Below are 22,957 nucleotides of genomic sequence, written 5' to 3'. Positions count from 1 at the left end.
ACCTAAGAGACTTGTCATTGGTCACACAGCCAGCATATGTCAGAGGTGGGGCCTAAACCCCATCTGGCTCCAAGGCAGTTGCCCTCTATGCATTGCACCCTACTGACTCTGTAGTTTTTTTTTCTTCTGGAGGCCATGATGTGTCATAGTGGCTAGAGTTTTAGTTGTTAGTCTGAAAGACCAGAATTGAACCCTGCCTCAGTCACTTTTTAGCTGCGTGACCCTCAGTAAGTCACTTAACCTCTCTGTACCTCAGTTTTCTCATCTGTAAAATGTGTACTTGAAGGGAAAAAGTTTAAAGGGAGTAACTTGCTTTGGGTTTAGAGGACATCCCACTGGTTTCAAATGTGTCTCTCTGAGGAAGGTATAGACCTCTCCCAGGTCTTTAGGTTTTTCCCATCTTTCTTCTTCAAAGCTTAAATATGTAGCTGGTTTTCACCATGACACTGACTACAACCGGGACAATGATACCTGGCTTTACTGCAGCCAAATTCCCACAGTTCTGGTCTTTTCCCCCTAGCTTTTTCTTTCTTCTAGGTCAGATTCTGCATGACCTGAGCTCGTACCATGCTCTCACTATTTTTCTCCTTCTCTTTTTCTTCTCCTCTTTCTACTCATCTTCCCCTTCTTCCTTTTCTTCTTCTTTCTTCCTCCTCCTCCCCTCATCCTTTTTCTTCTTTATCTTCATCTTCTTTGTTTTCATCTTCTCCTTCTCCTCCTCCTCCTCCTCCTCCTCCACCTCCTCTTCCTCCTCCTTCTCCTCTTCCTTCTCCTCCTCCTCCTCTTCCCCCTTTCTCGACTCCTCTTCTCCCTCTTTCCTTGGTATCTTTTGCTTTCCTGTCATTACAGGGCTTTCTGGACTTTCTGGTGCTTAATAGTGTCAGAATAAAGTTCAATCTTGTTGAGAGCTTGCTTGTCATTTGCCTGTGAACAACACTGGTACATTCATTTTTAAGAAAATGAGACAAAACCAAAACATTTTCTAACTGTTCTCTCCAAAGCCACCTGTGATTTCTCCACTGCTAAATCATTGGCCTTTTTTTTTGGTCCACAGGTTATTTGACATTTCTGTGCATGACTGACCACCCCCTCCTCCAGGGACACTCTCCTCCTTTTCCTCCTCCATTGGCTTCTCTATTAGTTCTCCTTCTACTCATATAATGGCTCCTTCTCAGTCTCCTTGCTAGTTAATATTTCTCTTTCGCCAAGCATAGATGACTTCTGTCCTGGGCCCTCTTCTCTTCTCTCTCTATACTTTGCCTTCATGAGATTTCTCCATTGTATATTATATTACCTCATGTTTTCAAATGGGTGTGTTTTATCATATTCAAATTATCCTTGAGGAACCACAGGAGCTGGGGCACTCAGCCTTCTGTGTCCCGTTCCTGGTTTGGATTAGGTTCAATCCTGGAGAGACTACCTCTGGTGAAAGGGGACTTTCTTTTGCTCATACGCATTGGCTTGTTGAGTCCTCCTCTCCCCCAGCTCCCTAGTGATAATTTTAATGATAGTAAATTAGATTATGACTCACAAAGCTAACAGGGCCTCTAAAGAGAAGAAGTAAGAGGAAAATTCTCATATTAATTGGTCAGACAACAGGTACTTCCCATTATACACACAAGGAACACTAATTTTAAAAAAGTCACAAGAATCCATTAACAGAACAGGGATCAGTAACAACTTAGAACCACTTGTATAATATGCTAGGATCATGACACTTATGCTTCATCAGAACATAAAGCAGCTTGCAGAATTGGTAGATATTCTGATTTCATCTTGGCTGGGCGATGTCCAAACAACTCCTGGTACGCGCCTGCTGGTCAAATGGGCCAGGCTCCTCTCTGAGGTAGAGGTTTCCCCTGCTGTCCTCCTGACCTTTGGAGCTCACAAGGCCTCCAGTCCTGGACATTCATCCTGGGATCCTTGTTTTGCCTAATATCAGGAAAAAACAAACATTAAAGGGGCAAAGGCATCCACCTCCCCCAAGTCTTCCGAGTTGAGTCCATGTCACACGGGAAGTGGTGGTAGAATTGCTATGATACCAGAGTAAAGAAGGACTCATTCTTCCCCAGCCCTTTGTTGTAATCACATGATACTTCTTGAGAGTAATAGTCAAGAGAACCCCTTCTATACATTTTAAAAGGTCCATTAGCCAATGAGGGCACTTATCACTGGCCATTCTTCTTCTTCTAGGTCCCCAAGCAGTTGTAATGGATTGGGACAAACTGGAATGCAAAAGTCTTTTAATATCAAGAACCCAATAAACATAAAGAATGATATCATGGGTGGGAATTGGACTGCTTGTTTTAATTTGTACCAATCTGCTCCTTCAAGAATCATCTTTAATGTGACTGTTTTTTTCTGGTACTTAGCACAGTCCCTGGCACATAGCAGGCACTTAATTAATCTTTACTGACTATACCTTCCTCAGAGAGACACATTTGAAACCAGTGGGATGTCCTCTAAACCCAAAGCAAGGGCTTAGTTCCTCAGTTCTTAGAAAATTTGCTTAAGTAAGGACCACACAAGACCCACGGTGTACAGAAAGGCAACTTCCCCTTTCTACCTCAGTAGCATGTTGGTTGAGCAGAATGCTGGAAGTGTTTACCCTTTGTATAAACCATAAGACAAGGAACTGCTTATCCATGTTCAGAACCAGAGAGATATTTCAAAATTTCACAAATCAAATGAGATTACATTCAGATCTTGCACAAGACCCAGAAATAATGGAATGTATCATTGAGCTAAATGGAAAAATGGATCACAAAATATTGGAAGATAATGGAATGGCATCTATAGCCATTGTAGAAAGGTAGAAAATGTTTAACGAATCAACAAATGGAAATATAAAAGTTAGATGAATTTTAATATTGAAAACTAAGATGAATTTTGTATAACCCAAAGCAATGCACCTGTAGTACTTACCTTATAGTGCTTCTGAGAGAATCTAATGAGCCCACAAACACTTCACAAACGTTAAAGCAATACACAACAACAATAATAGCTAAAATGTACATAACACTTGAAGGCATGCAAAGTGCTTTACAAATATAATCTCACTGGAGCTTCAGAAATGTGTGCAATAGGTGCTACAAGTGTTATTCCATTTTACATATGGGAAAACTGAGGCACAGAGCATTCCATAGGATCATGGGATGTAGATTTCAGTTGAGCCCTACCCTCTTGGAGCAATCTTTTGACATGGCAGTGACCTTTTCTTTCCCAAAAAGTTCAACACAGTTCTCCTAATATTCATAACACCATCCTGTGATTTAGACCTACCTCAGAAGGTAAATGGGGATCACTGTATAAGGAGTAGCCTTCCCCTTAGACCTGCCCTGTCCAAATAGCTAACTGGAAAGAAATAGGTCTCCTCTTGTCAGGGTATTGGCTGAACTCACCCCTCAGGAAAAAGAAAGAGGAGAGACTTACCTGTCCTGCACAATGCACACAATAATCACTTAATTAATGTCCTGAGCAGTTGATACATTTCTTGAGCAAAATTAGAAGGTTTCTATCTCTCAGTTTTCAGTGGTGTGGTTATTTTTGAAAGTGAAACTGTATTTTCTGGAGAATCTCAGTTCAGTTCAATACAAATCTATTTTTAACCACCTCCTACGGGGCCCAGGTCCTATGGTAGGCACTGGAAATACAAAGACAAAGATTAATAGTCCTTGACCTCAAGGGGTTTACATTCTACTTGGAGTCAGAAGAGAAGAGATTTAGAAGTGGAAGAGAGTTTTGACACAATCATGTCAAATTTCTTCATTTACCGATGAGAAGACTGAGGTCTAGGGAGGGGAAAGGACTTGACCATGTCATGCAAGTAGTAAATGGCAAGGTAGGATTTGAACCCAGGTCCTCTTGATTCTAAATCTAGCATTCCCCTGCACAATACTCTCTTTCTTAACATGATATGACACAAATTCAGGTAAATATAGTCTAAGGTAAGCAGTGATGAGAGCAAATGAAAGATTCAGACAAAGTGCACTAGGCATATCTGAAGTTGGAGAGATGCTTTTGGCTTGGAGGAATCAAGAAAATCTAAACAGGGGAGGAGGTGACCCCTGAGCTGAGCTGAAGATAAAGACTCTGAAAGGCATCAGTAAGAAGCAAGTACGATCTAGGCATGTGTAAATGAATGGAGGTAGTAAATTGACTCTAGAGTTTCTGAAGCAGTCAATGGTCTGGTTTGGCTGGAATGGAGTGTGGATGAAAGGTTGGAAAGAGAGGTTGGAACAAGATACTGGAGGACCTTCAATGCCAGGCTAAGGAATATGTATTGGATCCTAGAGGCACTAGGGAATCAGTAAATATTTTTGATCAGGGAGTGACCAAGGCAGATCTGTGCTTTAGGAAAAATGTTTCAAAAGTGGTCCAAAAGCCAAATTGGAGAGGGGTACCTTGGAGACAGATAGAACAATTAGGAGGCTACAATAGTTTGGCTCAAGTGAGGAAGTGATGAGGACCTGAATTAAGATGATAGCTGTGTGAATGGACAAAAGGAGAGGGTGCAGAGATTTTATTATGGAGGCAGAATTGACGGGACTTGGCAAATTATTAGCTATAAAGGCTATAGAGGGCTATAGAGGGATAGAGAAGAACCAGAGATGACTCTGAGGTTTGGGATTTAGGTGACAGCAAGAATGTTGGTGCCATCACTAAATTTGATCCATTCTGGTAGACGATGCTAATGCAATGGATGGCACCATGGACAGAAAAACTGTACCTCAAGTGAGGAAGACCTGAGTTTGAATTCTGACTCAAACACTAGCTGTGTGATCCTGGACAAATCATTTAACCTCTACCTCAGTTTCTTCATCTGCAAAAGGGGATAATAATAGCACCTACTTCCCAGGGTTGTTGTAAGGATAAAATGTTTGTAAAGCACTTTGCTATATAAGGCTATATAAATGCTATTATTATTATCAATATTGTCTTTGTTATTATTCACACACTCTGCATTTTAGATTGTTTTGTCGTCTGTTGACATCATTTGCAACGTTTCATCTCTTGGCCCTTTGTCTTTGTGTCATGTCATGGAATCCATTCTTCCTCTTCAATTAAATTCAATAAATATTTATTAAGTGCCTGTTTAAGTGCCCATGAGGCAGCTAGGTGGGACAGTGGCTACAGTCCTAGACCTGGAGTCAGGAAGCCCTGAGTTCAAATGTGACCTCAGACATTTAGCTGTGTGACCCTGGCCATGTCACTTAATCCTGTTTGCTTCCATTTCCTCACCTGTAAAATGAGCTGGAGAAAGAAATGACAAACCACTCCAGTATCTCTGCCAAAAAACTCCAAAACTCAAGAAGAGCTGGACATGACTGAAGCAACTCAACAACAACAAAGTTCCTACTAGGCACTGTACTGGGGTATACAAATAAGAAAAAGATAGTTCCTGCTCTCAAGGCACTTACAGTCTAATGAAGTAAGACAATATAGAAAAGGAAGCTGAAATGGGGGTGTATAGGTGGAGCTACCACCTATATACCCATCTCAGTGGAAACCAAGCAGAAGCAGTAATGGAAAATGAACAGTTATCTGCAAAGTTCTGAGCCCTCGGTGGGAGGAATTTTGCTCTGCACTCCAGAGGGGAAGGCAACTGAGGAAGCTGAGATGGTGTTGAGTATCAATAGCTGAGTCAGTCTGCATGGTGATAAGATTTCAGGTGATCACCTTATCCTGGGGGTGGTGTCATATTCATTGTAGTAAAGTTGATGGAAAAGGGAGAGTGAACTGAATTGAGAGAAATTGAATGGAGAGGAAATAGAATTGAAATGTCCCCACCAGCCACATTTCGTCACTTGCACCCTTGTCTTTGCATCGTGTCTGGAATCTATTGCCTCCTTATAAGATCTCTAACTTCTTTACAAATCAGTCAACACTCTTTCCTTGTTCCCCCAGGGGTTAGCACTCTCATCCTTTTTAAAGGATTCTGTATACTTTGTGCAGACTTCATATGTGTGGATGTATAAATATATACATATGTATACATGCATGTACGTATATACACACTCACGTACATACATATATGACTATGTTGTACCCATCCCACCCCCAACCCCAGCAGACTAAAAACTTCTTGAAGATGAGGAGTATTTAGCTTTTAACTTTATATCCCAAGTGCTTTGCACATATTAAGTATTTAATGCATCTGTTGTTGGACTGAGCTCCCTCTTCATATTCTTTGACCACTCATTTTGCAGAATTCCTCGTAATCTTACAAATTTGTACCAATTACTTATAGATTTTAGATGTTGGACTTCTATCATAAATGTTTGTTCAGATTTCTCCCCCGTCCCCGGCTTTTTTTCCTCCTCCTACTGGATACCTTGCTTTTTGGTTATGCAAAAGCCTTTTGTTTTCTTATATGATCAATTCAAATATTTTGTATCTTAATAATTTTTCTTAAATCATGGAGGGTTTTTCTTTTCTCTACAATTGTGAAAGATATGATTCCATTCCCTTTAACATTGGTTTTTGCGGGGGGGGGGGGGTGGCAGGGCAGTTGGGGTTAAGTGACTTGCCCAAAGTCACACAGCTAGTACATGTGTCAAGTGTCTGAGGTCGGATTTGAACTCAGGTCCTCCTGACTCCAGGGCCAGTGCTCTACTCACTGTGCCACCTAGCTGCCCCTTAACATTGTTTTAATGATTTAAAACACTAGATCACTGATCCCTTTCAAACTTATTGTAGTGTACAATGTGCAGAGTGTCTCTTTATATTTTTCACCAAGTTGTGATCCATTTTTAACTAAATAATGTCCTGGTGTTCTGACCAGCTCCCTCCCCCCATTACATATATCTCAAATATTTGTTCATCGTCTCTTTCCAAAGCCAATTTATTTACTTCAGTTACCAAATGATACAATTCAGCTCCTACTTTGCTTCCCATCAATGGTTTTTACATATGTTAATAAAGCCAAAGTAATTCTTTCTTGTATACATTCCTGTAGTAGTTACATTATATCATTATATAAACACTCTAACCATCTTGTTGTACTGCCTTTCTCCCCAAGGTGGTTACTTTGAGAAAGCTGATGATTCAAACAACTCTACTACTGTTTGATTACCTCTGTACAGAAATTACATTGAGCCAACGCTTAGTTATGAATAGTTTTCAAGTTCAATGGAAGTTTTCCTTCTTGAAATTCTTCATACCTGTTTGTAATATCAAAGATCTTACACAGCCTTGGCTGCTTCCCCAGGAATAGCTGAAATTCTTGTGTACATTATTAAATGATCATTGATAGCACTATCATCAAATGATCATTTATTAATATTGTTCTTAAATGATATTAAATGACTTGAAAACATATGCCTAATCTAGCTAAGGGGGCAGTCCTAAGATGAAATGTAATTTCTCTAGATTCATGAATATAATACATCAGCTCTATCTATTATTCCTCATCTCAAGTGAAAAATCTTGAGTAATTCAGATAGGCTTTTTTATATATGATGTTTTTCCACTTTGGTTCATTTAAAAATAATTTCTCCATAATTATAATTTTAGAATCTGATGATAGAATATCTGGGTGAGTTGAATCTGGGTTTACCCTTTTTCCCATCTAGTGTATTTCATAAATTTGTAATGTCTCTTAATTTTAATAATTCTGAGAAATTTTCTTGCATGATTTTCTGAAGTCATAGCAGATTCTTTTCTTTTTCATCCTTTTTTTTAAGGAATTTCACTATCTCTTAGTTTATTTCTCTGAGTCACCTCTAGTTCTTTTACCCTTGTTTGAAGGTTATTGGGTAATTTTTAGTTGTGTTGGTTTTTAAAAAAAATTAGATTTTTTTATTTTTAGTTTACAACACTCAGTTCCATAAGTTTTTGAGTTCCAGATTTTCTTCCCCTTCCTCCCCCTGCCCCAAGACAGCATGGAATCTGATATATGTTCTACATATACCTTCTCATTAAACTTATTTACACAATAGTCAAGTTGTGAAGAATTATGACCAATGGAATGAATCATGAGAAAGAAAAAACAAAACCAAAAAAGAAGTGAAAAAAAAAGAAAGAGCAAATAGTTTGCCTCATCTGCATTCAGACTCCGTAATTCTTTCTCTGGATGTAGATAGCTCTTTCTATCATGATTTATTTGGAGCTGTCTTTGAACCTTGTATTGCTGAGGAGAGCCAAGTCTATCAAAGTTAGTCATTACAGAAGCAATATGTCTGTGGTCATGTCCATTGTTCTCCTGGTTCTGCTCCCATCACTCAGCATCATATGACGTAGGTCTTTCCAGGTTATTATGAAGTCCATATGTTCCCCATTTCTTATAGCACAACAAGATTCCATCACATTCATATACCAAGTTGTGTTGGTTTTTTTAGGTTATTTTTGCTGATTGTTCTGTTGCCTATACTATTTTGACTTCCAATAGAACAATTCCACTTCTCATCCACATTTTTTTACATTTTCCATGGATAATTCCAAGTTGTTCAAGTATTATTATCCTCTTGTTGTGTGCTCCCCCCCTTTTTTTACTTTTTCAATCTACCTTTATTTAATTTAGCACGATTATTATCCACAATTAGATCCTGTGATAGTTTCATCTCCATTGATGCTGGGCATTGTTGGTATTAAAACAATCTTTTCCCTCACTTGATGTCTCCCCTTCAATTTTGTTAAATCCATAACATTTATTCATTGCTAGAAAGTGGGGTTTTATTAACATCAATTTGCTATATTTTTTCCTTTTCTGCAAAGTTTCCTTTGGCATTCTATTGCTGCCTTTTTGGAAGATGCTGGGAGTTCCAAGCTCTCTCATGTCCTTACTCTATTATTTTGCCAGCAATTAAGCTTTTTAAAAATTAAGCAATTATTAAGCTTACCAAATAAAGGATAAAAAGTTCAAATATGTATCTCTTGGCAAGGGAATTGAATAACCATGGGGTTAGGGGAGAGAGTGGAGTCTACAAATACATCATCAATCTTCCATTTGTTCTCCTACAAAGCAAGACAATTTCAAATGATTACTTAGTATTAGCTGACATAGATCTGTTAGACACTTGAATATGTTTATTAGATTCCAAGTTGGATTTGTCTTTTATTCTGCACAGGTAGATTCTTATGATGTGACTGTGGATGAAGAACTTGGAGACATCCTTCTGATCAAAGTTGAAAAACGAAAGTATTGGCTCCATGATGACTGGTTTCTTAAGTATATCACTTTGAAGACTCCATATGGAGAATACATTGAGTTCCCCTGCTACCGCTGGTTCACTGGAGAGGGTGAAATTGTCCTCCGAGATGGGAGAGGTGAGTACTAGAAGACTTCTTTCAAGGGCCTAGATTGCAATGTGAGTATGTCCTGAGGGATGCTATGCTTGCCAGAGAACTAAGGTCGTAGGAAGGACAGGATCATAGGAATCATAGGGATCATAGAGATTATCTTGTCCAACACCACCATTTTGGAGGTGAGGAGGCCCAGAGGAGTTAAATGACTAGCCCAGAGACACACAAATACTCGATACTAGAGCAGGCATTTAAATTGAGGTCCTCTGATCCTATATTCCATTAAGTGAGTCCATTGGTTACCAGTAGCTCATGCCCTGTGAGCATTTATATCTCAGATCTAGTTGGTGTATTTACATCTGGGCTGAGAAAATAGGTTTTGCTCTTCTGTAGGTCAGTATAGCTCAAGATCAACAAAAACCCTTTAATCAGACTGATGGGCAGCTGGCAGTGGGTCGCCAAGTGTGAAACTACATGACTCTACATCATGAGAGTCAATCTCTGGGCCTCAGTTTCCTTACCTGTAAAATAAGGGATTTTCACCAGATAGTCCTTAAAGACCCTTCCAGCTCTAAGCCTGTGATCCTATGAATATCTAAGATCCAGAGAGAATTTGTCTAATTGAATTTGAAGGCAAGTGGGAGTAAATCTTAACAACCTACCACTTCTTGGACTGAGGTGCACAACTCCTAGGCTCAATAATTTAATATTTTATGCTTTTGGACACAAACCTAAGTATTCTTCTGATTTCTTAAGTTGGGACTAGAAGGGCTTATGGAAAGCCTCACCTCATTGTCTGACATAAACTGACCTTAGGATTTGCTTTTCTTGCTTGAAATCCCTCTTCTTTTATAGAAAGTGTAAGACTCCAGGGTGGGAGAGCTCCCTTCTCTTAGTAACATCCCTTGCCATGGCCATGCTCCTCTTGATCTCCTTCATCCAGTGGTGCCAGAATTCAGGACTGAAGAGGCTTAATCTGAAGATGGCCCAGTGCTTGATGGATGTCTGGGCTTGCCAGGACTTCTTAGAACAGGACCTGATACCACAGGACCTCCATTCCCTCCTGTAAGTTAGGTGATTCCCTCTAATTTTGTCTTCTCCTTATGTTCTCTTCGTTCTTTCACAGCAAAGCTGGCTCGGGACGACCAAATTCATATCCTCAAGCAGCACAGACGCAAAGAACTGGAAACTCGGCAGAAACTCTATCGGTGAGTTGTGGCATTGAAACAATTTGATGGTGTGATGCCAGTTCTGGCCAATGGCCTTTCCAGAGTGTTTGCACATTATGGTCTATGTTCCAGTGGACATGACCTGCTTGCAGTTCTCTGTATATGACTATTTCTTGGCCCCAGGCTTTGGCACGGGCTGCCCCACTCTCTCCCATGCCTGGAACACACTCCAGTCTCATCTCCTCCTCAAAGCATCCCTGGTTTCCTTCAAAGCTCAGCTCAACTGCCCTCTCCCCACAAGAAGTCTATCCTACTCTTCCCCCTCCCCCAGATACCACTGTTACTGGGCTCCTCTCCTCATGGAATTATTTTGTATCTCTTTCGTATTTAATTTTCTATGTATGTATTGTCTCCCTAATAAAATGTTAGCTTCATGAGAGCAGGGACATCCATTTTTGAGTTTGTGTCCTTAGTACCTAAGTACCTGGCATCAGTAGGTGCTTAATAAATGCTGGTTGAATTAAATTGGATTCTGCATGTGAACAGCTGCCTAGGTCATAAAAGTCCCTGGCACAAAGTTTCTGTGACCCTTTCTGCTTGCATGTTGCCATGGAGTGAGCTCAGAGTGGCTGGCTTGCTTTTTCCCCACTTCCCACCTCATGCCTCACCACTAGAGAGATGAAGAGGTGGGAGGAGAAAAGGGGATTTAACAGAGCTAAACAGAGCTAGATAACAACCGTATTGGCCCCTGGGAGGGAGGGAGGCATCCCTAGGCTTGAGGAAGGGTAGGTACTGGATTACTCAGACCTGCAAGGTTTAAGGTGGGGTAGCTCTTTTCCCTAAGATCAGACCTAGCTAGAGAAAGGGAATTTCTCCCTGTAGCAGGAAGTGGACCAGAGGACCTATACATCATCTTTCTCCAAAGCTCTCTTTTTCTCTCAGCAAAAATTAGAAATATTTAGCTCATCTGTGGACAAGTGATTCCTTTATGGGCACAGCTTACTGCTATAGCCCTAGCAACCAGTGTGGCAAACAGCTGTTGGGCCCACTAAGGGGAAGTTGCCACTGGGAGAGGTTCCTAGAGTTCTCTCTGAAGAGGGTGGGGAAAGGCTGGTCTTCCATTACGTGAGTTGGTTTTGTTTCAGAATAACCCCAGAATAACTTTGGGTATCCTAGAGGAAGGTAGATATGGACAAAGATGATCAGAAGACTGCATGAACACTGAGTTTGAAGCTGGACCATGAGATCACAGGTCTAGAACAGAAGGGACCTTGTGGGGCAGCTAGTCCAATGACTCATTTGATGGATGGGGAAGCCAGAGGAGGGCAACCCAAGTGGTGAAGGTCAATGCCACATCATGCAAAGATTGGTTGAAATGATGAGGAGAAAAAAGATTTGTAAGGGAGGGAGTTAAAACCATAGAATGTTAGAGTTGGAAGTAACCTCCGAGGCCATCTAGTCCGGGGGCTCTGAATCTTTTTTGTGTTGTGGACACCTTTGGCAGACTTGTGAAGCCTATGTACTTCTCACAGTAATGTTTTTAAATGTATAAAACAAATATGTAAGATTTCAAAGGAAATAGATTATATTGAAATATAGTTACCAAATATTAAAAGAAACTTCATGGTCCCTGATCTAGTCCAACCTTAACCTGAAAGACTTCTCTAACAGATCAGCATTTGCTCAAAGAATATGATGACTTTGATTTCGGCTTGCTTGATCTTCCCTCCATGTTCCACTGTGGTTGACTCAGCTTTTAGTTTTATTGTGGCTGCCCGTCAAGGCTTATACTTCTGTGTTCCTCTGTCCTCTCTATACTGAGTCAGACTCCCTGGAAATTATGCCGGCGATATTCTAGCCATCCTTAGATTTCTCAGATTTGCCCTGACCCACTGTTAAAGTAGATCCTGCTTAGTCTCAATTCAGTGACTTTCTGCTGCTCCTCAGTCAAATGGAACTCAAGACCAAATGCTGCCCTCTGGCTAAGTTCCAAATGGCAAAGATGGAAAACCTTTCTGAGCTCCCACATTTCTGCTCTTTGACTGCAGTATCTGCTGCCCCTACCTTGCCCTGAATGGCTTGCCCAGTGCTAGTCATACCCTGAGTGTCTTAAGCTCTTTCCATTTTCCTAGCACGGAAAGATGAGCACCTGTCCCATGTGTAGTTATTGCCTTTATTTAGATGCACATATAGAAATTGATAAGATGGCGGGCCTCCGCCAGGGCCAACCTGGCTGGTAAAGAGCCTCAAGACCTGCTATATAGAGACTGATGGTATTTAGGCTGAAGAAGAGAAGACTAAAGGAGGGACAGAACCACAGAGTTGGAGGGAAACCTCAGAAGCCATCGAGGGAAAACCTTATCCCAATAAGGATCACTTCTACAGTATGTGTGACAATTCGTTATGCAGCCTTTGCCTGAACGCTTTCAGTGTTTAGAAACCTACTGCCTCCCCCAGAAGCCAAATCTACTTTGGGATAGTCTCATTGTTAGGAAGTTTTTATTGAAATCCAGTCCAAATTTGCCTTTTTGCAACCTCTACCCATTGGTCCATGGTCTGCCCTCTAGAGCAAGAGGAACATGTCTAAGCTCTCTCCCACATGACTGCTTCAAGTACTCAAAGATAGCTATAATGTCCTGACTCTACTATCTTCTCCACCCGAAGTATAGGAAGAAATCCCCAGTTCCTTCAACTGATCCTCTTAACATGTGGTGGTGCAGTAGAAAGACAGCTGGATTTTGAGTCAGAGGACTGAGTATTAAATCCTATCTCCACCATCTCCTAGCTGTGTGACCACCTGTGTGTTATTTAACCTCCCAGTGTCCCAGGTAGCTATGGCTGATATGCATCAGTAGAAGGAGGTTCCACACCAAGATTACTACCCCATAGCAGTGCTCTCGTAGCCCCGGGCCTCCCACAAAAAACAGCCTTTGAAGCCTATTTTAGTCTTTGATCCTACTGAATCTCCATAATACTTATAAATTTGCCTCCTTGAGTTGGAATCACTCATTCACCTCATTTGCTGCTCACTCTGTATTTCCACATTGTAATCCTTTTGTGGATTTCATTTCACATGAATTCGTGAGTGTCTTTGTTGCTACTCATCTTCCTACATTTCCATTTCATGCTTTGTCTCAGCTTGACGATCTCTTCAGGTCAGTGCCTGAGTGCCAGACATTCAGGTGTTATTCTGCCTCACTTCAATTAATTCACAAGTCAAGACATCACCCATGATATCATTGGTCCTCTTTGAAAACAAAGAACAAACAGCAATAACCAAAAACTCACATCATTTACTACCAAGACCCTGCTATTCTTTTGGGTGCAAGTAGCACAGAACCATAAACTCTCAGAGACAGAAGGGACCTAAAGGCCATCTCATCTAGTTCTGCCCATGCCCCTAAAACAATCCTCTCCACACCATACATGACAATTTCTAAGACTTCCAATGAGAGGGACCCATTACCTCCCAAAGCAAGTCCACCTCCCTTTCATTCGTAGCCTTCAGCTTCCACCCACTGCTCCCAGCTTTGCTTTCTAGAACCAAGCAGGACAAGTGTCACCTTTCTTCCCAATGGGAGCCCATCAAATACCTGATGATAGTGATAATGAACTCCCTGAGCTCTTCTTCAGGTTAAATAGTCCTAACTCCTTCAACCAATTCTCCTCTGGCATGAACTGCACAAGACTGCTCACACCAAAACAACTTAGACCCAGGGCCTTTATTGCCTTTTGAAAATTCCCAATTCTTCTAGGGTGGGATGAATCTTAGGCATCCACTTACTTGAACACACCAAGGATTTTTTTCCCTTTGGCCTCTCTCTCTCTACTTTAGTTACATTTCCCCCTCCATTTTTAAGCATCATCTTCAGTTTTTCGCCACTTTCAGTTGCTTCCTCTTTGGATTGTTTATTCATCACATCATATTTCTTTTTTCCCATTTAGGTCTTAATTCAGGAAGCCCTGAATTTTGCACTGTTTGCAAAAAAAATCTTTTAAAAAATCCTTAGCTCTCTGGAAGTAAACATAATGCTTTGAAGTGAAGTAACAACTGTGGAGATGCAGTTTAAGGACAGACTCTACATATGAGAAAGCCAGGACACACACACACACACACACACACACACACACACACACACACACAGATTTTTTTCTTATCAGACTCATGATTTTATTGATACAAGATGCTCCCTCCCAATAAGAAGCTCCCTCTACTTATGCAAAGCAACACCTGCTCCTAAACTTCTAGTCTTAGAGAGTCATCAGGGGGTTAAATGACTTGTCCAGGATCATGCAGCTAAGACATATCAAAGGCAGGACTTGAGACCAGATCTTTCTGACTCAAAAGTTAACTCTTTATCTACTATGCCAAGCTGCTTCTCTGGCCATTTAACTCCATAAAATTCTCTTTTCCCTAACATATAGTAAGAATACAAGCTCTTAGATGAGACAGCATACTCCAACGGAAAAAACATTGACCTTGGAGTTGTGAGACCTGAATTCTAATCCGGGCTCTACCATTTACAACCTGTGTTACCTTGGATGAGTCACTTGGATTAGTTGAAAACACTGGAGATGTTCAACCTGAAGAAGAGAAAACTTGGTGGGGGTTGGGTGGGGAATACGGCAGCTACCTCCAATATTTGAAGGGTTGTTGCACAGCACAGGGATGAGATTTGTTCTGCTTGGCTGGGGATGGGAGGGGGAGAGTGTAGAGCTCGAAGTAATGGAGGAGGGAGGGAAGTTTCAGGGTGGTAGACTTAGGCTTGATATAGGGAGAAACTTCTGGATAATTAGAACTATCCAAAGATAGAATGGGCTGCTTCATCAGGTAGTGATTTCTTCATTACTGAAAGTCTTGAAATAAATACTGCATGACTACTTGTCATGTATGGCATAGAAGGAAGTCTTGTTGAGATATGGGTTGGACCACATGGCTACTGAAGGCACTTCCAGTTCTGAGATTCTGTGGTTCTGGATGCACATTCTCAAAGAGTTTACGCCTGTAAGCATCATATTTGTGAGTAGAACTAAGGAAAGCTAGACAGCACGGAAAGCAAGGGAAATTGTCCCTGCCCTCGGTCAACTTCACTCTCTCGGGGGAGATATGTACCACTATAAGGATGTGTGAAGTAACTATAAGAGGAGGCATGAGCAGCTGGGGGTGAGGAGAGTGGTCAGGAATGGATTCATGTAGGGTGTGACCTTTGAACTGAGCCTTGAAGGAAACTAGAGATTCTAAAAGGCAGAGATGAAGAGAGAGTGCATTGCAGGCAGCTTTTGCAAGGAATTTGGCTGAAAAAGCAAAGAGAGATACATGGGCTACATGGATATAGTTATACAGGAGAGATGTATAGCTTGAAGTAACAGTAGTTGAATTATAATTGTAGTAGTAATTGAAGTACGGTAGAAGGCTGTAGTAAAGGCTGTGTTTTTATGAATGAGGGGGATGGGCATATTTAAAAGCAGTAGAGAAGGAATCTGTATATAGGGAGATATTGAAGATTAGAGAGAGGAGGTAATGATTGAGGTGGCATTCTTTTGGACAAGAAGAGGGGACTCAAAGGTACATGTAGATGGACAAGGAAACAAGGAGAAGGGCCACCTCATTGTCAGAAACTAGGGGATGATGTCAAGGGATTTTGAGATAAAAGAGAGAGAAAGCCCACATGGAATGTCCTCAATTTTCTCAGGAAAGTAAGAGGTGAGGGTTTCAATTGAAGTAGGGGGAACCATGGCAAGATTAAACACACAAAAGTAGGCTTGGAAAGCCTTTTTGGGGGAGTGACTCAAGGAATCAAACAGGGAAGGATTGCCTTGCGGCAGCGAGGGCCCAGTTGATGGCATTTAGCATGAATTTTTAACATACTTGGTTAACAGGGTTGTATGACTTCTCCAGCTCAGTCCAGTAGCACATGCATTGGAGTAGAGGAACTGGATAGTTTTGTGTGGGCTGAAGTTATGAACAAAGGATGAGCTGTGATTGTTCAAAGGGCAAAGGGATTCTAGAGTAGAAGACAAAAACAGAGCTGAATTTGGCTAACTGTAGAGTCAAGATTGGAGAGGGATAGAAGTGAAGTCAGAACATGGAAAATGGCCTGAAATACTGAGGAGAAGAGGGGTTGGATATTGTCAGGGATTGTGACTCCGACAATCAGGGTGAAGGACGGGTTTAGGAGTTTGAGGCATTAAGAGCAATGGAGTGATAGGAAGCTATGGTGAGGTAGTAGAATGTCAAAGTTTAAAATGAATGAAATTATTTTAAAAAGTAAATTACTAAAATTTGTGGGTGATAGTGAGATATAATATGAAGATGGTTTAAGTGTGATTGAAGAATTGGGAGGTTGGGGGATTTGAGAGAACATCAACATAGGTATTGAAGTCCCCTAGTATAAATGGTAGGAGTTGTGGAGTAGAGAAAGACAGTGAGCCAGGTACTGAACTTGAGAAAGGAGGAAGAATGACTTTGGGGTCAAGCAGACAAGCACTACCATAATCTAAATTGGTTAAGAGATGTGAATACCGTGATCAATATTAGCACTGTATATTAAGACTAGAAAGGTAGATTGGAGCCAGGTGATGAAGGCTTTAAATCCTAGATATTTGATCTTAGAGGTAATAGGGAGCCACTGGAGTTTATTGAGCAGGGTAGTGACATGGTCAGCCCTGTGCTTTAGGAAAGTCACTTTGGCACATTTCAGTGTCATTCTTTCAATTAACAGTTTCCCACGAACTTTCCTACAGTTTTTCTCAGTTCTGGTTTCCTTCTTTCTTCTCAGGTGGATGGAGTGGAACCCTGGATTCCCCTTAAGCATCGATGCCAAATGTCACAGCGATTTACCACGAGACATTCAGTTTGATAGTGAGAAAGGAGTGGACTTTGTTCTAAATTACTCCAAAGCGTAAGTCAGTCTTTGAGTGCCTAAGAGCTTGACAATAGCAACTCAGAGTTACAAGCCCAGGGAGCAACCCATTTCTTTCTGTTTACACACAGTTGACTTTTGGAAAGCCAGCTGAACTTGGCAATAGCCTTAGTCTTTAGGATACACAATGCTGGTAGATCAGTTCTCAGGGCAAACTTATAGCCTGGTCTGTAAGAATGGGCAACTGAACAGGTGTATCTCTGATACTCTCAACCAGATTCCCTCAGTGTCTGTGGCTTGGTTAGGAAAGCTAAGCCTTCTTCAGGGAGCCTCAAAACAATCATATGAGAACAACTGAAAAGGGATTCTGGCCTCTGCCTTAAGGTTGAATGAGCTTATGTAACTGGCACCACATGCCCCCTTCAGTTTTGTTCGAAATTGATCCATTGGGTATCTAAAAAAAGTGATATTGATTTTTATCTTATATATATCTACATTTCCCAACATGTCACGTTTCCCTTTCCATCACAGGAATAAAAAACAGGGAATAAAGGATTTTTTCTGTATATATTTTATTTAATATTTTAGTTTTCAACATTGATTTCCACAAGATTTTGAGTTATGAATTTTCTCCCCATTTCTACCCTCCTCCCCATTCCAAGATGGCATATATTCTGATCGCCTCATTCCCTTGTCAGCCCTCCCCTCTTTCACCCCATTTCCACCCCACCACCCCCTTTCCCCTTACTTTCTTGTAGGGCAGGATAGATTTCTATGCCCAATTCCCTATATATCTTGTTTCCCAGATGCATGCAAAAAATTATTTTTAATTTTTTTAAGCATCTGCTTTTAAAATTTTGAGTTCCAAATTCTCTCCCCTCTTCCCTTCCCACCCACCCTCCCTAGGAAGGCAAGCAATTCAATATAGATAACACATGGATCATTATGCAAAACACTTCCACAATGCTCATGTTGTGAAAGGCTAACTATATTTCATTCCATCCTATCCTGTCCCCCTTCACTCAATTTTCTCCCTTGACCCTGTCCCTTTTCAAATGTGTTTGCTTTTGATTACCTCCTTCCCTTCTATCATCCTCCCCTTTTTTATCCTCTTCCCCTTACTTTCCTGTGGAGTAAGATACCCAATTGAGTGTGTATGTTATTCCCTCCTCAAGTTGAATCTGATGAGAGTAAGATTCTCTCATTCCCCCTCACCTGCCCCCTCTTCCCTTCAAACAGAACTGCTTTTTCTTGCCACTTTTATGTGAGATAATTTACCCCATTCCATCTCTCACTTTCTCCCTCTCTCAATATATTCCTCTCTCACCTCTTCATTTTTTTAGATATCATCTCTTCATATTCAACTCATCCTGTGTCCTCTGTCTATATTCCCTACAAATCCCCTAATATTGGGAAAGGTCTCTTGAATTACACACAGCATCTTTTTGTGTAGGAATGTAAACATAATAGTTCAACTTTAGTAAGTCCCGTATTAATTCTCTTTCTTGTTTACCTTTTCATGCTTCTCTTGATTCTTGGGTTTGAAAGTAAAATTTTCCATTCACCTCTGGTCTTTTCATTGAGAAAGCTTGAAAGTCCTCTATTTTATTGAAAATCCATATTTTGCCTTGGAGCATTATGCTCAGTTTTGCTGGGTAGGTGATTCTTGGTTTTAATTCTAGCTCCTTTGACCTCCAGAATATCACATTCCAAGCCCTTCCATCCCTTAATGTAGAAGCTGCTAGATCTTGTATTATTCTGATTGTGTTTCCACAATACTCACATTATTTCTTTCTGGCTGCTTACAATATTTTCTCCTTGACCTGGAAATTCTGGAATTTGGTGACAGTATTCTTAGGAGTTTTCTTTTGGGATCTTTTTCAAGAGGTAATTGGTGGATTCTTTCAATTTCCATTTCACCTTCTAGTTCTAAAATATCAGGGCAGTTTTCCTTGATAATTTCTTGAAAGATGATGTCTAGGCTCTTTTTGTGATCATGGCTTTCAGGTAGTCCAATAATTTTTAAATTATCTCTCCTGGATCTATTCTCTAGGTCAGTGGTTTTTCCAAGGAGATATTTTACATTGTCTTCCATTTTTTCATTCCTTTGGTTCTGTTTTATAATTTCTTGGTTTCTCATAAAGTCACTAGCTTCCACTTGCTCCAATTTGATTTTTAAGGTGGTATTTTTTCCGTGGTCTTTTGAACCTCCTTTTCCATTTGGCTAATTTTGCCTTTCAAGGCATTCTTCTCCTCATTGGTTTTTTGGAGCTCTTTTGCTATTTGGGTTAGTCTATTCTTTAAGGTGTTATTTTCTTCAGTATTTTTTGGGTCTCCTTTAGCAAGTCATTGACTTGTTTTTCATGATTTTCTTGCATCACTCTCATTTCTCTTCCCAATTTTTCCTCTACTTCTCTTACTTGCTTTTCCAAATCCTTTTTGAACTCTTCCATGGCCTGAGACCAATTCATATCTTTCTTGGAGGCTTTTGATGTAGGCTCTTTGACTTTGTTGACTTCTTCTGGCTGTATGTTTAGATCTTCTTTGTCACCACAAAAGGAATCTAGAGTTTGAGTTTGAGTCTGAGTTCATTTTTGCTGCCTGTTCATGTTCCCAGCCAACTATTTGACCCTTGATCTTTTTGTCAGGATATGACTGCTTGTAGAGTAGAGAGTACTTTGTCCCAAGCTTTAGGGTTCAAGTGCTGCTATTTTCAGAGCTACTTCTACTCCACTGTCACCCCAGGCTCTGTCACAGCAGCACTCCTCCTGCCCCAAGAACTGCCAACCAGGACCGCAATTCAGATCCAAGTGGGGCACAGCAAGAGAATCTGCCTTTGTGCCCACAAAGTGCTCCTTGCATTCCTGCTCTGATCTGCTACTCGATTCCTCCCACCTTGTGAGCCAGGGACTTGGGAAACCACTGATGCTGGCACTCTGGAGGCAACCTCAGGAACTTCCTGCTACCGCCACCACTGCATGATCTCCTCCACCCCCAGAGCTAGTGGCCAGACGACTCTGAACTTGATCCCACAGTTTCCCCCTAACCTGCTCTTTGGCATTTGTGGGTTGAGAAGTCTGGTAACTACTACAGCTCACTGTTTCATGGCCCCAAGGCCTGTTCTGGTTGGCTGATTCTGGGTCTGGTCTGTCCCGGTGTGGCCCACACTGGCCTGCCCTCCTTCTCAGCACTGTGTGATAGACCCTTCCTGATGACCATCCATGCTCTCCTGGGCTGGAGATCTGTTTCCCTCTGCTATTTCATGGGTTCTGCAGCTCTAGAATTTGTTCAGAGCCATTTTTACAGGTGTTTGGAGAGATTTGGCGGGGAGCTTAAGCAAGTCCCTGCTTTCCTGCCACCATCTTGGCTCTGCCCTAAAGGAATTTTCAAAAACTGAAATAAAAACAAGGAATAAAAAAAATTACAAGGCAAGGCAACAGGCATTTACTGAGCAGTTATCCATGTGCCAGGCACTGGGCCAGGTTTTGGGGATACAAATACAAGCAAAAAGAAAGACAATTCCTGCCCTTAAGAAGCTTCTATTCTGATAGGGGAAGACAACATACAAAAGGGAACTAAACAACTCAGAGTGTAGAAGAGAGAAAGTATCCTTTTGGGGGAATGGTGTCAAAGTCGGGAAAATAGCAGAGCAGGGAAGGGAATGAAGCATAGGTGGCCTGGGCCCATCTCCAAAACGGAGGCCCCAAAAGGACCTCACCAATGGGAGAAGGACGTGACATGACAGAGGGATATTCCAAATACTGAGGGAAGTTCTACAGGGAGAAGGTAACTGAGTCATAGTGGTGAAGACCATGGAGGGGAAAAAGAAGGAGCAAAGCAGGTTAACAAAACTCACCAACACATCCCCAAATTCAACATTATGTTTAGGGTTCCACAACCCTAGTCTTCTACCTTTGCAAAGAAAGGGGGTGGGAGCATTTTTCTGTCCTTGATTTGGGATCAAGCTTTGTCATTATAAGTTTACAGCATTCCATTTCTGTGATTTTACTGTTCTTCTTTCCAGTAATCATAATATATATTGTTTTCCTGGTTCTACTTACATCACTCTGCATCAGTTCATATAATCTGTAGAATATTGTAAATGATTAGTTAGGCAAGATTGGGCCCCACTTTAGTCTTTTTTTAAACTTTTTTGTTGGTAATATATATCTTATATATCTATATATATCACAGTCACTTATAGATATACCACAATCCTTCTGAACTCTCAAAATTGACTGACAAATCAGTCATGACTGGCAGCACTTTGCAACAGCCCCACTTTGCTCCTGGGGAAGAGATGTCCACAGGATCAGGCCGTGACATGTGACCTGTTTGGCCACTGGGACAGTTCCCTTCTGATCCTTCCCTCCAACCCTTGAGTGGCAGCCTCATAAGTCTTAGAGGTGGAATTCTCCCTTGCCCATCAGGCTACATCTAAATGATGCCAAACATCCAGATGAAAGTTGGAAAAAAATAAATCCCACAACCTCCTCTGTGTCCCAGTTCTCTTGACCTTGCCCCAGGAGCTCCTACCAGGGCCATTCTACATTTGTACCATCACTTGGGCCACATGCTGGGGACTCCTCCACTTGGCCGTGTCTGAACAGGACCACATGGATGATCACACCTTTTCCTCCCCAGGGACTGAAGTTCATGCTCGGATCTCTTAGCTCTGGATCTATGCTCCCAGTTCCCAGGGCTCAGCTCACGTATATATTGACCATGACTTAATTCTTCATTGTGTAGTATATAGGGCACTGGACTTGGAGTCAGGAAGAGCTGGGTTCAAATCCCACCTTAGGAACTTACTAGCTAAGTGACCCTGGGCAAGTCACTCAGCCTGTCTCAGCTTTAGTTTCCTCATCTGTAATAATAGCTTGCATTTATATAACACTTTAAGATTTTCCATGTGCCTTATGTGTGTTATCTCATTTGATTCTTACAACAACATTGGGAGGCAGGTGCTGTTGGTAATCCCCATTTTACAGATAGAGAAACCAAGGCTGAGAGGAGTGAAAAAACTTGCCCAGGGTCTCACAGCTAGTAAGTGTCTGAGGCAGGATTTCATTTCAAGTCTTCTTGACTCCATGTCTAGTGCTCCTCTAAACTGTCACTGAGCTACAGTTATTCCTTCCACATTGTGACTTGCCCCCCTTGTGGTTTTGATATATTGCAGGTTAGCAGAAAAAATTAAATGGGAATTTGGGGGGAGTTTTGCAGAAGCCACAGATGACACATGAGGCTAGCAGATGACACAGAAAAAGTTTAGAAACTCAGAAATGCGTAAAATACATGGATAGTCTTGTATAATAGCAATGTATTTCATCTTTTAATACCATAAATATACACAATTTCTTTTTAAAATTAAAACAAACAAAAGGTTATAGTTTGCAAAAAGAATGTGAAAGCCAGCAGACAATACACAAAGGTTAGAAATGTAGAGATATCCTAAAAAGTTTAGTAATTTCATAGGATGCCGGGCACCCAGGGCAGGCAGTATGGCACAGTGGATAGAGAGCATGACTTGGTGTTGGAAAGACCTGAGTTCCAATCCAGCCTCAGCCAGTTATTAGCTGTGGGACTCTGGGCAAATCTTTTCCCTCTTCTCAGCCTCGGTTTCCCCATCTGTAAAATAAGAAGAATAACAGTGTTCCCCTCCCGGAGTTGTAAGGATCACAT

At 41.2% G+C, this 22,957-nt stretch overlaps 1 protein-coding gene across 1 annotated transcript in view; it reads left to right on the top strand.

The window, feature by feature from the left end:
* Nucleotides 1–22,957, top strand: part of ALOX5 (arachidonate 5-lipoxygenase) — an 83,522-nt gene that overhangs the window by 5,763 nt on the left and 54,802 nt on the right. The window contains exons 2-4 of the mRNA XM_036735663.1: nt 9,069–9,267; nt 10,370–10,451; nt 17,192–17,314. Of these exons, the coding sequence (XP_036591558.1) occupies nt 9,069–9,267; nt 10,370–10,451; nt 17,192–17,314 (404 nt within the window). The remainder of the gene's footprint in view (nt 1–9,068; nt 9,268–10,369; nt 10,452–17,191; nt 17,315–22,957) is intronic.

The sequence above is a fragment of the Trichosurus vulpecula genome, chromosome 8 (genome assembly GCF_011100635.1).
Source record: "Trichosurus vulpecula isolate mTriVul1 chromosome 8, mTriVul1.pri, whole genome shotgun sequence".
Taxonomy (NCBI): domain Eukaryota; kingdom Metazoa; phylum Chordata; class Mammalia; order Diprotodontia; family Phalangeridae; genus Trichosurus; species Trichosurus vulpecula.
Note: the sequence above shows the minus strand (reverse complement) of the source record. Positions and strands in the feature narration are given on the sequence as shown.